The sequence below is a fragment of the Tribolium castaneum genome, chromosome 9 (assembly GCF_031307605.1).
Source record: "Tribolium castaneum strain GA2 chromosome 9, icTriCast1.1, whole genome shotgun sequence".
NCBI lineage: Eukaryota > Metazoa > Arthropoda > Insecta > Coleoptera > Tenebrionidae > Tribolium > Tribolium castaneum.
In genome coordinates this window covers 7,187,337-7,201,204 of record NC_087402.1, presented here as the reverse complement: position 1 = coordinate 7,201,204, position 13,868 = coordinate 7,187,337, and the positions used below count along the sequence as shown (strand labels likewise).

The 13,868-nt window shown below is 32.5% G+C and overlaps 3 protein-coding genes across 3 annotated transcripts; 1 reads left to right on the top strand and 2 right to left on the bottom strand.

The window, feature by feature from the left end:
- Nucleotides 1-694: 694 nt before the first annotated feature.
- Nucleotides 695-1,591, bottom strand: LOC654983 (cuticle protein 63). The gene is made up of 2 exons (XM_961452.4): nt 1,436-1,591; nt 695-1,388 (listed from the first exon to the last, which is right to left on the bottom strand). Exons 1-2 carry the CDS (start codon nt 1,445-1,447, stop codon nt 822-824), a joined length of 579 nt encoding a protein of 192 aa, XP_966545.1. The 5' UTR covers nt 1,448-1,591; the 3' UTR covers nt 695-821.
- A 3,999-nt stretch (nt 1,592-5,590) lies between these two features.
- LOC654921 (cuticle protein 64) lies at nt 5,591-6,418 on the bottom strand. The gene is made up of 2 exons (XM_970727.4): nt 6,267-6,418; nt 5,591-6,137 (listed from the first exon to the last, which is right to left on the bottom strand). The coding sequence occupies exons 1-2, from the start codon at nt 6,276-6,278 to the stop codon at nt 5,721-5,723; spliced, it is 429 nt and encodes a 142-aa protein (XP_975820.1). The 5' UTR covers nt 6,279-6,418; the 3' UTR covers nt 5,591-5,720.
- Nucleotides 6,419-12,564: 6,146 nt separating this feature from the next.
- LOC654867 (uncharacterized) lies at nt 12,565-13,137 on the top strand. The gene is made up of 2 exons (XM_015978912.2): nt 12,565-12,697; nt 12,754-13,137. Exons 1-2 carry the CDS (start codon nt 12,686-12,688, stop codon nt 13,084-13,086), a joined length of 345 nt encoding a protein of 114 aa, XP_015834398.1. The 5' UTR covers nt 12,565-12,685; the 3' UTR covers nt 13,087-13,137.
- The last annotated feature ends 731 nt before the right edge of the window (nt 13,138-13,868 follow it).

Below are 13,868 nucleotides of genomic sequence, written 5' to 3'. Positions count from 1 at the left end.
TAAATCCTAGCTACTTTAAAGCCTGTTTTATGCTAGGTGTTTCGGTGAAAATTTTTAGACTATAATATTTTACAGAAAAAATGAGACAATAAAGCTTTTATTTTTGTTTATATTCTACATTTTATAATACCTAAAAAACGTCATAAAAAGACTACGTTTATTGTGATGTGTTCCTGTGTTACTATCCTCATTTTAGTTCCGATTCTTTAAACTTTTCACGTTCAGTAACACCTAGTAAAAATACCAATTTGTTGTCTGAAATCTGTCGAGACCTATAATTTCGTTAATGTTTTCACTAAAAAAAGGCCTTGCTTTCTCCACTTACATCTCATTAAAGTATCCCAAAAAACTTTTTTCAACAATTTTTTAATGTAAACGTTAAAAGTGTGGAAGCCACAAAATAGCTTTGTGAATCCTACTGACTGCACCAATTATTTATTTTTTAAATAAAGATGTCCTGAATTCAGAGAATATTATACGAAAGAGATCTTTTTTTTCAATAAAAAATGGTTTTATCACAAAATGATAACTCGATTGAATTTTATAGATTATGCTTCTACGTCGTCTTTTATTTTTGTACCATTTTTCACCATAATTACATACACACTTAAGTGAATAACTACAGCAAAACAAACCTATTCGTAACTTCTAATCCAATTTGCGATTTATAAGGGATTTGATACAAACTAAAAAATTAATCACACGTCATTTATTGACAATTTACACACCCTAATATAAATAATCTACAAAAATATACAAAAAACTATAAACATAAGAGGAGGCAGTTGTTGTTCAAACGATCAATCCGTCAAGTTCTCGCTTTACCATCCATGACCATGACCCCAGCCGCCATGACCCCAACCGCCATGTCCATGTCCCCCGGTAAGCCCCACATTGGCGGTGGGTCCCCAGAGCCCATCGGCGGCGATTTTACCAGCAGGTCCAGCAACCACAACGGGCGCAGTTCCGGGTCCCTTGACGGCAGCCCCATGAGCGCTGACTCCAATGGTGCCCCCTCCGTTGGTCACAACTCCGAGACCGTGTCCAAGAGCGAGTCCATGTCCAAGCCCGAGACCGACTCCGTGTCCAAGTCCGAGTCCGTGTCCAAGACCAAGGGCAGGCCCGGCCACAACGGCGTGGGCGACGGGGGCGGCGATGGCAACGGGGGCGGCGGCAACAACAGCCCCATGTCCTCCCCAGCCCAATCCGTGACCTCCCCAGCCGAGCCCATGGCCCAGGCCGACTCCCAGACCGGCTCCGTGGCCAGCGGGCCCGATGGGGCCGTGGTCGGTGACTACTCCAGCTGGGCCGGCGACGATGGCCCCACCGTGGTGGCCGGAGGGGACGGCGCAGGCGAAGGCGGCCAAAGAGGCGACGGTGACGGCGAACTGCAATAAGTTAGTTATTGATGGGGAGACTTGGGTTGGAGGTTTACCAAGGCGTTCATGGTGAAGTGCAAAGCTCGAGAACTTGACTGGCTTTAGCGGGCTTTTACCCTAGTTTATATAGCAAGGAACGACCTTGCGACATTAAGGAATTGTCTAGTGAAAAATTATTTAATTAATCTACACTGGATTTGATTGGAACTGGGTTTCAAGTACGATACCGTTAAAGCGCCAGGAAGGGGTTTAGAGAAAAAGAGATATTTTATGCTGAAAAAAGTCGCCGAATTAATTATGCATGAAATGTAAACCTGCAATTAGCTTGTACAAAGTTTTAATTACACACAATCAAATTTTGTTATTGCTTTATCTAACAACAAGAGACAAAATTGATAAAATATTGAAGCAGTGGCGGTTCGAAAAATATCCTCTTCGTTTCAAACTGGGTCCCGACTTAACCTTATTTGTAACTCCGTTATTAACTAAGTGAGTTTTTAGCTCAAAATATTGTAATTTTCGATGTAATAAAATATTTTTTCGGCGCTTTTTAACACAATTTTTGTCTAAAAACGAGCTAAAATACTGTAAAGAAACCAAGAAAACATCGACTTCGATTTAATTTGCGATTATACTGGTGAAGTCTTTTTGCTTATTGATCTGTGTTATCCTGAAGTTGTAAAAAAACTATAGAAAATGTGTAAAAAATGTTCCTTTTTTGATATAAAGGCCGTTCTTAAAAAAAAACTTAAGACTCTGAGGCTCATTTCAAAAAAATATTATAATATTTTATGCCAAATTCTAACGTAGTAATAATGTTACGACCTTTGTACAAATAATTTATTCGAGAAATTGGAATAAAATTTTAAACTGTTATACTTATGACTTAGCTCCAGTTTTGATTTTTTCACCGAATAAATTTTACTCAAGTTTATATGATGCTAAAGTTTATAGAACTTAAAAAAGTTTAGATTAGCATTAAACAGAATTCAACACTCTTCTGTTGATTTGGGCAATATTTTACTAAAAAGTAATTGAAAACAGCAAAAATTATAACATTTTTGAACTAATTATGAGATTTCTAGACATCTACACTGATCTTTGTGTTAAAAGAAATGCAAAATAAGTATATCTTTAGCTCAAAATAAGATATTTATTACTGTAATTAGGTAAATTTTTGGCTTTTTTAAGAAATCATGTGAGACAAACCAAGAAAGCACCTATTTGGTTAATTTTGACGTGTGCAAAGTAAACTTCTTGCTCAAAAAGGAGATAAATTTGACAAAAAAGTTCAAATAATGTCATTTTTGACCTCCACTTTTAGTTTTTGACCTATACCTACTAGCAGATTTATGCAAAATAAATTAAATTTTTGCTGAAAGACATGCTAAAAAGACAAAAATTACTTAATTTTCGACTTTCATCGTCAATTTTTTGATCTGTTTGAGTGAAATTTTACAAGAAATATTAACTGAAAAGTGTTGTTTTTCACTTTATATAGAAATTTTTCAAGAAATATTAGTTTCTTACTCATAAAAAGCAAAAGACTACGTTAGTAAATAGGTAAGTGAAAATTCTTCACGCTAGGTATTATTTTAGACATAAACTTCGCAAAATAGCTAAGCCTCTGTTTAACTTAAATTAAAGTACCTACTTAAATTTAGACGTAAAGAGGTATAATTTTTGATTTTTAAACTCTAGACAGGTATAGGTAGTATTTATTAGAGATAAAATTTATATGTTAGTATTGCAAACAAACATACTTCTAAATCTTAGTTTGTGTTTTTTTTTTCTTCACCTAGTTTTAAGACTGCAAGCCACCACTGTTTAGATTAATTTTAAAATCAGTTATTTCAACTTAAAAAAATTGGAATATTGTAAGTGATGAACCCTAATAAGTAATAAGTTAATAACAAAGAGAAGAAAATTTAGAATCACAAATGAAAAAATTAATAACTTTGGCGTGGTTCCAAATGAAATTTAAAATTTTTCATGTTTTCAAATTTTTAACCCATTTTTAAGACTTTGGATGACATAATGGCGTGTAGGTGCAACAAATTGGGCGTTTGCACACATAACTTAAATGTGCACTGGACCATGGATCGCCTTTCTGAACATAACGTTTTTAATATGTCACGCCCTTTAGCTCAGGTCTATATCTCGCTGAAACTGACTTGCCTTAAGATATTTCGCAGTAAATTTTCCTTATAATAATAAATAATTACGCCAGCCATTTTGATCCAATTTACTTGGACGTTTTACGATTAATGTAACAAATATCATTTTTTCTTGTACTGGTTGGGAAAAAACATGTAAACAAAGAACTAATAAACCTTTAACCTTAGAGCAGGTACTGCACTCATTGCAATCATTTCCAATGCAGGTCGATTTGGTTGCAGAGATACATTAGCGAAAGTATGTGTTACCTTTAAAATATAAAATTTTCAATTACTGTATCGTTTATGGTTAAGGTCATTCCATGTTCCCAGAAAGTATTTATTATACAAACGTAGGTGTACTATTATTACAGATTTATTTCATAATTTGTGATCTGTAACAATTAAATATCATTGTTTTTCATTCATAGTCAGGATATATTCTAATTGCGGTCATTATTTCTCTAATCATGTTGCTGTTCGTATTGATTTAGATCAACTCAACGGACACGTCACCATTACCGGCAATTACAAGGAAAAATGTTCACACGGTTTTCAAGAGGAAATTATTCAAATTATTAATTGCAGCCAGAAGGAGGGAAAATGTACACAACTCTTGGTCGATACATAAATCGTAGAAAGTTTTACTTTTCATTACCAACATGTCACATTTTTAAATTTGCATTTCGCTTCATACAAATCATTTAATGCCGGAAAAGATTTTTATGGCAGCACTAAACTGTCATCGGTTAATGCATTCGGACTAAAAGCAACAACTGCAACTAAGCTTAATTATCTAAAATTAAAGATCATTTACATAATTTATTAACCTTCACCACAAGAGCTACTTACATTGACACATTATTTGCATATTTGTGATTTCATAAACTGCAACCTAGAACTGAACAGAGCTTTATTGTAATTTCTTTATACTAATCTGGTTTTTAATGTTTTTTTTATAATACATTTTTTTACATTATTTTAAATTAATTTTTCGTTTTATTTAGTTTATTAAATAAAAAAAATAAATTTGCTTAAAAAATTTCTTAAATAAAGCATGAATCATGTAATAGATGTCCCGATTGAAAAATTACTTATTAATTGTAATCACATTGTTTCGTTCTCTTAAGGTTATATTGTAACAAAAAAATTACTTATTCAGAAACAGTTCAGAGAAAATTAAATCAACTTTATACGAAATATTGCAAAATCAGGTGGTAATTATACTTTTTCAAAATATTTAGCAAAAATTATATATATTCTACATTCTATAATAAGTTTGTTGTAGTTGTTGAATACAGAACTTTGAAGTATCTATTTTTCTTTGCCTTTTTTTCCCTCCACCAGAGCTCAACACATTGTGAAATAAAACTGATGACTAATCTTAAATACATTTGATATTTTCTGAAATTAATTTACATTCTGAACTACAGTTAGAAAAGGTGTTGAAACAGAAAAATTACGAAGTCGACTATTTCAGCCTCTTTTTTTTTGATTAGGTGGTTCTTAGCAAAAATCTATATTTCAATATTTCAAAAAAATTTTTATTTGTTTTAGAAGATTTAACCAATTTAATACAAAATACTAAGAAATCAAGTACTGTAATTACGATATTTCAGTTCGAAATGTGTTCATAAAAAAATTTACAAAAAAAACTCAAACTATTTCGCTGAGTCCGTGTTACAAACTGCAAAAATAAGTCTCTAATTTTTTATTTGTTTTTGACAACTAGTAATTTAAAAACTAATGTAAAAATAGAAAAATTACAAACAGAATATTATATTGGCCTGTTTCGCTATGTTGAGAAAAATCTTGTTCATTTTAAAAAAATATTATCAAGATACAATAATAATATAATAAAATTAATAAATAGTCATAAAAAAAGATTGTTTAAAATAGTAAAAAATAGAGTAAAAAATTGAAAATATTTGGTCTTTAGTTTGGTTAATTCGGCTAGTTTTCTAACAGTTAGTCAGTTAGCCAAATTAATTCCAATTAATTAAGCTTTTTATTCTTCTGGTTTTCGCATAGCCATCAGGGATTAAAAAACCACTCTCAGATTCAATAATTATTTATTATCATCACGTACTATTAGAACATATAAATAAGCATTTACAAAGTACACACAAGTGGTCATAAGCGCATGTAGTCACTGACCGTGGGATCCTTTTTTGTACCATTTATTTTACCAATGGTGGCCGTAGTGTCCATAGTGCGGCACTCCGTACAAGCCATCGGCTACGATTTTACCAGAAGGTCCGGCAATGACAGCTGGGACGGTGGCAGGGCCCTTGACGGCGACCCCATGGGCACCATACCCAACCAACCCATGTCCATAACCCAAACCCCCATAACCCAGACCGTAACCGAGACCTAGGGCAGGCCCGGCAACCACGGCGGTGTGGGCCACAGGCCCGGCGACGACGGCCCCATGTCCGTATCCCAGCCCCAAGCCCAATCCAAGCCCATGGCCATGGCCAGCAGGCCCGATGGGTCCGTATGGAGTCACCACTCCGGAGGGTCCGGCCACAATAGCCCCATGCCCATGGCCGATGACTCCAGCGCTAGTGGCGGCGGCCAAGGCGGCAAAAACGGCTACAAACTGAAAGAAATTCCAAGGTTGAATGTAATAGCAGTCGATTTTTACAAAAATAATGTATGAACTATGATAATTATGAAAGTATGTTTGCGAGAACCGTTATCTGAATGCATTTTGAGTTTGTGGACTTACCAAAGCGTTCATGATTGTGTGAAGATCTGAAGAGTCTGAAGACCTGATCCTTTTACCCCAGTTTATATAGTCATAATTTGGCCTTCAATGTGCGAAATAATGGTTCGGTTTAAAAATGAATTGCTCGCTCAAGAATACCATACCACCTATAGCTACGAAACGCCGCGCCCTTATTTTTTACCACATTTTTTCGAAAAACTGTTGAAAATTGTTAGATTATCTTGAGTCGTGCAATTGTGAGATTTCTCTGCAATTTCAAATGTTACACACCCATTTTGGATATGCTTAGATCGGAAACGTGTATTATGTCAAGTTTTCAGAGAATTGTTACTATCGATTTAAATTATGTAAGCAGTGATATGACATTGCACTATTGACGGTATTTGAATAAGTGGATATTGTTGAATTGCAATTATCGGTATAGTACTATGTGTGTGACATTTTATAGTAGTCATTTAAGCGCCTATTCAATTGTCTGGTAAATGCTCATTCATCTTCACACCGGAGCGACAAGCGTGAGCTGATCATCCGATGAATGAACCAAACAGCTTTTCGCAAGCAAATCACTAGATTCTATTTTAAATTTCGAAAGACTTTTTGCTCTTTATTGATCTTAAATAGCTTAGAATTTAAAATTCGTAACTCGAAAACTAAAAATCCGGGAGCATTTTTTTTTAATTTTTGTCTCACCATCAAAAAATCAAAAAAATATTTTTTTAAACTTTTTCTAGCAAAGATTTTGGGACTTTTCGACACTTTTACAACCTTCTCGAGTTCAAAAAACTGCAAAAAAGTCAATTACTTCAATTTTTTTGTTTGATTTTTCTAATTTTTGTCAAGATTTTGGGCGATTTCTGGTACACCAAACATTTGTCGGGCAATAACTCCAAAACCATTAGACATAACCTTATTAGTTTGTTATCATGGAAAAGCTCTTTTAATTGTCTATCTTTTCAAAAAAAAATCATCGATCTCCGACTAATAATTTTCGAAAAAATTACAAATACAAAAATAGGTAAAATAAAAAATTATAACTTAAAAACTATTAGGAATTTGGGAATTTTCGTGACGCCAATCGATTCCCCGGATCGTTTTACTTGGGCCTGTATTACAATAGTTTCACTTTTTCAAATAATTTTGCCGTGATTTAAAAAATAAAAAAATAAAATTAGGGTAGACAGAAGAATACTTAACTCTTAGACAAAAAAATCAAAACTCAAAAACAAAAAGTTGTAGAGCAAAACGGCTTATTTCAATAAATTTTGTGGCTTATTCTACTTAGTATACCAGTTTTTCAAGATATTTAAAAACTTGATTTTTTGCCTAAAATTTTAGTCGTCACTCACACAAAAATAAAAAAATATATGTATTTTTTAAATAATTGGTTATAGCAAAGTTTTATGCACTTTCTTATGCCTTTACAACTCTCTCAAGTTGTTAAAAGTACAATAAAAGTTAATAGGTACAATTTTTTATTGTATGAGTTTTCCAGTTTTTGAGAGATTTTTGTCGATTTTCGATACCTGAAGCATTCATGTAACGAGCAATAACTAGAAACTATTAGACGTAACTCTATTACGTTTATTCTCATTGGAAAGCTCTTTTAATTGTCTATCTTTTTCAAAAAAAATCCTTGATCTACGACTAATAATTTTCGAGAAAATTACAAGCAAATACAAAAGTAGGTAAAATTAAAAAATCATAACTTAAAAACTATTAGTAATTTGAGAATTTTCTTGACGCCAATCGATTCCCCGGATCATTTTACTTGGGCCTATATCACAATAGTTCCACCTTTTCAAATGGTTTTGCCGTAATTTAAAAAGTAAAAAAAACAAAATTAGGGTAGACAGAAGAATACTTAACTCTAAGACAAAAAATCATGACTCAAAAACTAAAAGTTGTAGAGCCAAACGGGTTGTTCTAGTAAATTCTGTGGCTTATTCTACTTATTATACCAGCTTTTCAAAAAATTCATAAGCCTGATTTTTTGCCAAAAATTTTGGTAGACACACAAAAATCAAAAAAAAAATAATTTAGGAACTATTAGACGTAAGCCCACCACCTATTTTATCGTTGGTAAGCTCTTTTAATTGTTTATCTCTTTCAGAAAAGATCCTTGATCTCCGACTAATAATTTTCGAAAAAATTACAAGCAAATACAAAAATATGTAAAATAAAAAAAATCATAACTTAAAAACTATTAGTAATTTGGGAATTTTCTTGACGCCAATCGATTCCCCGGATCATTTTACTTGGGCCTATACTACAATAGTTCCACTTTTTCAAATGGTTTTGCCGTAATTTAAAAAATAAAAAAACAATAAACTTAGAGTAGACATAAGAATACTTAACTCTTAAACAAAAAATCATGACTCAAAAACTAAAAGTTGTAGAGCAAAACAGCTTGTTCCAGCAAATTCTGTGGCCTATTCTACTTATTGTACCAGCTTTTCAAAAAATTCAAAAGCTTGATTTTTGCCTAAACTTTAGTCGTCACTTGCACAAAAATAAAAAAAAATGTATTTTGTAAATAACTGGTTCTAGCAAGGTTTTATGGACTTTTCTATGTCTTTACAACTCCATTAAGTTGTTAAAAGTACAATAAAAGTTAAAAGGTACGATTTTTGAAAGTACGATTTTTCCAGTTTTTGCGGGATTTTTGTCGATTTTCGGTACCTGAAGCATTTAACGAGCAATGACTCAGGAACTATTAGACGTAGCCCCATTACGTTGGAAAGCTCTTTTAATTACCTATCATATTTAAAAAAAATCATCGTTCTCTGACTAATAGTTTTCGAGAAAATTGCAAACAAATACAAAAATAAGAAAAATAAAAAAATCATAACATAAAAACCATTAGGAGTTTGGCAACTTTCTCGACGCCAATTAATTCCCCGAATCATTTTACATAGGTTAGCATCAAAATAGTTCCACTTTTCCGAATAGTTTTGCCTTAATTAAAAAAAGAAAAAAAAATTGTCAAAAATATTTTTTCAAACTCATTCTAACAAAGTTTTATAGATTTTACTATGTTTTCACAACTCTTTTAAGTTGTTAAAAGTGCAAAAAAGTCAATTTATTCAATTGTTTTATGTTGTTTTTTCCAATTTTTGTTTAAATTTTGGTTGATTTTCAGTACCCGGTATATTTATTAAGCAATAACTCCGGAATTATTAAACGTAACCCCATTAAAAATAGTAGGAATATCTTTGCAAAGCTATTTATCATCGCTATCAAAATAATAGTTTTCAAAAAAATGACAAACAAATACAAAAATAGATAAAATAAAAAAATTCGTAACTTCAAAACTATTAGAAATTTGGCAAATTTCTTGACGCCAATCTATTCCTTGGATCGATTTACATCAAAATATGTAGTTCCAAAAAATGCATAACTCGAAAAATAAAAGGTTTGTTCATTTATAAACTTTCCTCCAATAAACTAAGAGCAACACGAAAGTGAAACTTATTTATGCAAAATCATTCATGTTTTGGCAAATATGCCTAACGAAAGTCTTTCGATTATTATCAAATCAGCTTCCGCATCGGACCATCGCCTCTTCGGCCGCACCCATTTATGAGTTTGTTTACTTCACTCATATGAACTTGATACTTAATATGTCTTAAGTAAGTGCAAAAACCGCCATGGTCATTACCACAAGCTTAATTCCTGTGTAACGCAACAGTAAAACACCTGAATATTTTACATGCCTTCAATCTATTAATGACGAAATACAAATCGGCATCACTGAGGCGACAGAACCTTAACCCTACAGCAGTAGGTATCAAAAACAAGTTACAATAAGAGTTTAATTAGTTTAATCGAAGACTTCGTTGTGAAATGATTTTGTTAGGAAAGGATTGAAAGCGTGAAGGTCGATGAGGGCTTTTGGGCAAATAAAATCGCGCTGAAACAATTATAATCATTTTTATAGGTTTCCGGTACGTACCGAATTTGCGTTTAGTTAATTGTTTCTTTATTTGCCTTGGAATTGAGGTAGTTGTCGACAATGGGAGTTCTTGAGTGGTGTACGTTCACTTTGATATAAAAAAATTGTTATTATAGTTTGTTGCCAAATTAGTTTGAAATTCTTGAGTGGACTAACATGAAAACTCTTGGCTGTGCTAAAAAAACTCAAAAAATCACACTTGTGACAAATTACTTTCTAAATCGGAAATTGTAGAAAGGTCATTCAGCTTTGTTTGATCTTCACCGGAAACTGTCGATCAAATGATGCTAAGTGTAAAAAGGTGTGAAGATCGGGAATAACAGATAATTGAGCTCTTATGAGTTGACGCGAAAATTACGAATTGAGTTATTTTTATAAATGTGTAATAAATTTTGTGACTTGAGAACATAACTGAAAAAGACGCCTACAATGTTGTTTAACTATACAAATAAATATTTTTTTAATTCGCGTGAAAAAATATTCAGCCTAATAAAGTGTTTGAGTGTTTGATTAATTTTAAATTTAAGTACTAATTAAGTGTATGATATATTTTAAAAATTAGAACATTAGAAGGTTTTAGAAGCTAATGAAATTGGGCGAATCATCAAATGATCCACCAAAAATGCCAAACTTTACAGAAATAAAATGCAACACAACATACACCGAACGTATTGTGTGTTGCAACTTATTTCGTTCCTGGCGCAAGGTTCGTTGTCTGACCGATCATCGAAATTACCTATGTGGTGTTTCGATTTACGTATCGTTTAAACTTACCGGTTAATCTACAAATTTTCTTAATTTTTTAATAAAGAAATATATGCTTTGCTACTTATTTATTTAATAAATTTATTTATTTAATAAGAGCAGAATTTGTAAAGGCAAAGAATTAATTATTGATGTATAACTTTTTGCTCTTGTTATCAACTTATCAGCTATCATTTGTTTATAGTTTTATATCTACCATGTAAAATTAATGCGATGTCGGGTTTCTCAATTTAAAGCAATCTTTGTCAAGGTGAATAAAAACTGAATTAGGTACCTATTTTAATTCCACTGAGTAATAAATTACAAAATTAGTTATTGCTTGTTTGTTATTATTATGCAAGAAATGTTAAAAAAGTTGGTTTTGATTAAAATAACCAATATTAAAATCAATATTAAAAACGATAGGAAGTAATAGTAATAATAGTAGGGACCCAGCTTTTAAATAATTATTTTTAGACCTATACGTTATATTTTTATACAATGACTCCTCGAGGGGTTTTAACTTTCCCTTGCATTTCCTTAGTTTCTTTTGAATAATGAAACTCCCCTTTTTGTGTCATAAACAATTTATTTTACTAAATCAATAGACAATACATTCTTTTAATTTAACACAATAAAATGATACACTAGTATACTTATAATAATAGTAGAAGAGGCGGTTAAAACGATAAAGGGGCGGCAGCAATAGAGAACAACCAATGAAATTCCAATCAGATATTGGACGTTTGCGCCAGCGATGGCAAGCGATTATTGTAGATAAAGCTCCGAAACTTATTTAGGTTTTAAGAAATGATTTTAATTTTTTAAATTTATTTGGCTAGTTCGGAGGCGGTATTTGTTACGGTTAGTTTTCATAATGTTATAGAAAATATATTTTTTTTCGATTTCGAAACAAAGGAAGAGCTTGTATGTGCACTTCACTTATGTTAATAATATCTGAGTCGGTCATGTCTTCAGTTACATGAAATTTTGTACAAATGTAGATTTGATAAAATTCTTGATTTAAACTGGTGTGGCCTCCACACTTTTCATGACAAAATAACACGTACCCTGACGTCCAAGATGATGCCTGAAGATGATAACGGCCGTTATCGAAACGTCACCGTCGCTTTGAAATATACACTAGTAATTTTTTTTATAAAATTGTCCTTTATTTTCACAAATTACTACAAAAATCAATAATCTTTGGAGACAATGTCAATTCCTAATTTAAAAGAGGAACTATTTCAACTATTCATAAGTGTACTAATATAAATATACCTATCAAAAAAAATTATTCGCAGCGAAACGAATTTGTTCAAAAGTTTATTGATAGCAACGAGTAATCCTCGACAATTAGAGTAATTAGTTGATTGATATTATGAAACAAAAAAGTCCCCCAAGAAATTATTACGTTTAAGTAAATTCTTTTCGCAAATATTCTTATCTGATGCAAGTTAAAATAAAGTTTCTTAGCCTACTTCCTACTTAATTTGTAGTTCACACTCATTAAAAAAATCGGGACAAAACCGTGCAATTTTTTTTAGAATTTCATCATAAGTTTCCTTCATCGACCAATTCGTGACATTTTACAGTAGGCCTGAATTTGTATTCAATAAAACAGGTTTTTTTGCACATATTTATTGGTGGAGGACGCATTTTTACTATATAAACCCGCATTCAATTTTTGGTACAGTATACAAAACAACCCCAAACAACAATCATGAACACTTTGGTAGGTAATTTTTTATCTTATATTTTTATTTTCAATTTTTATTATTTTTTGTGCAGATCGTCTTAGTTGCTCTCGCCGTTGTTGGTGCTAACGCTGGAGGTCTCATCGGGGCCCCTTTAGCCACTAGTGTAATCTCCGCTCGCACCATCGCAGCCCCAACTTCTTTGATCGGTGCTCCTTTAAGTGCAAGTTTAATTGGAACACGCTCTTTAATCGGAGCCCCCTTAAATGCCGGTCTGATCGGTGCTCCACTCGCCACACCCTTAGGTGCCAGTCTAATCGGCGCCCCACTCGCAGCCCCCTTGGGTGCTGGTCTGATCGGCGCTCGGGCTGTTATTGGTGCCCCCGCGATTTCCACCCTGTCAGCTGCTCCTCTAGCCGCATGGTAAACACAATTTACCCGAATAATTGTGTCCAATAATAAAATTATTATTTATTGATCAATTTGTTTTTTTTTATTATCCGAAATAAAATCAGGTTCATTATTACTTGTGGACCACCCTGTATAGTTTGTAATGTTGATTTATTTAAAAAGTTTGTCTTAAAATATCTGCAAAAGACGGTCAGTACCTGGAGCCTGGTGGCTTAGTGGTATAAGCGCCACTTTCGACGGAGGAGGTCGGGGGTTCGAACCCGGATCAGGGATAACAATTTTTCTATGAAAAAAAGTGTAGAAAAGGTAAGTAAATAACACGTAAACAAAAATAAGAGATGGAGAGAACACATAGACGTATAAACGTAAAGCGGAGTATAAAACTAAGAGAAATAAGAAAATAATGCCGCAAAAACGTAAAAGTACGTAAAGGCGCCAAATTGTAAACGTAAGAGCACATCCTAATAAAGGGAAAATACCTTTTGTTTTGAGAAAAAAAGAATGAACCTAAAGATGAAATTTCTTAAATTATAATAAAATTAAACGAAAATATTTAATTTACGTCAAAAATTCTTAATTAACTGAGTTTGTTTAGTAAAGTCCCAAAAAACATTGTTAATAAAAATCATGGCTACTGCGATTCCGGTAGGATTTGCGCACGTTCATTATTTTTGACTAGAAAATACACAAATTTGATGATTTTTGGAAAAATTATGTTTATGTTAGAGAATTAAATTGAAAAAAAGTGAAAGAAAATGTTTTCTCGAGATAATTCGCCGACTATTGAACTGAATATAT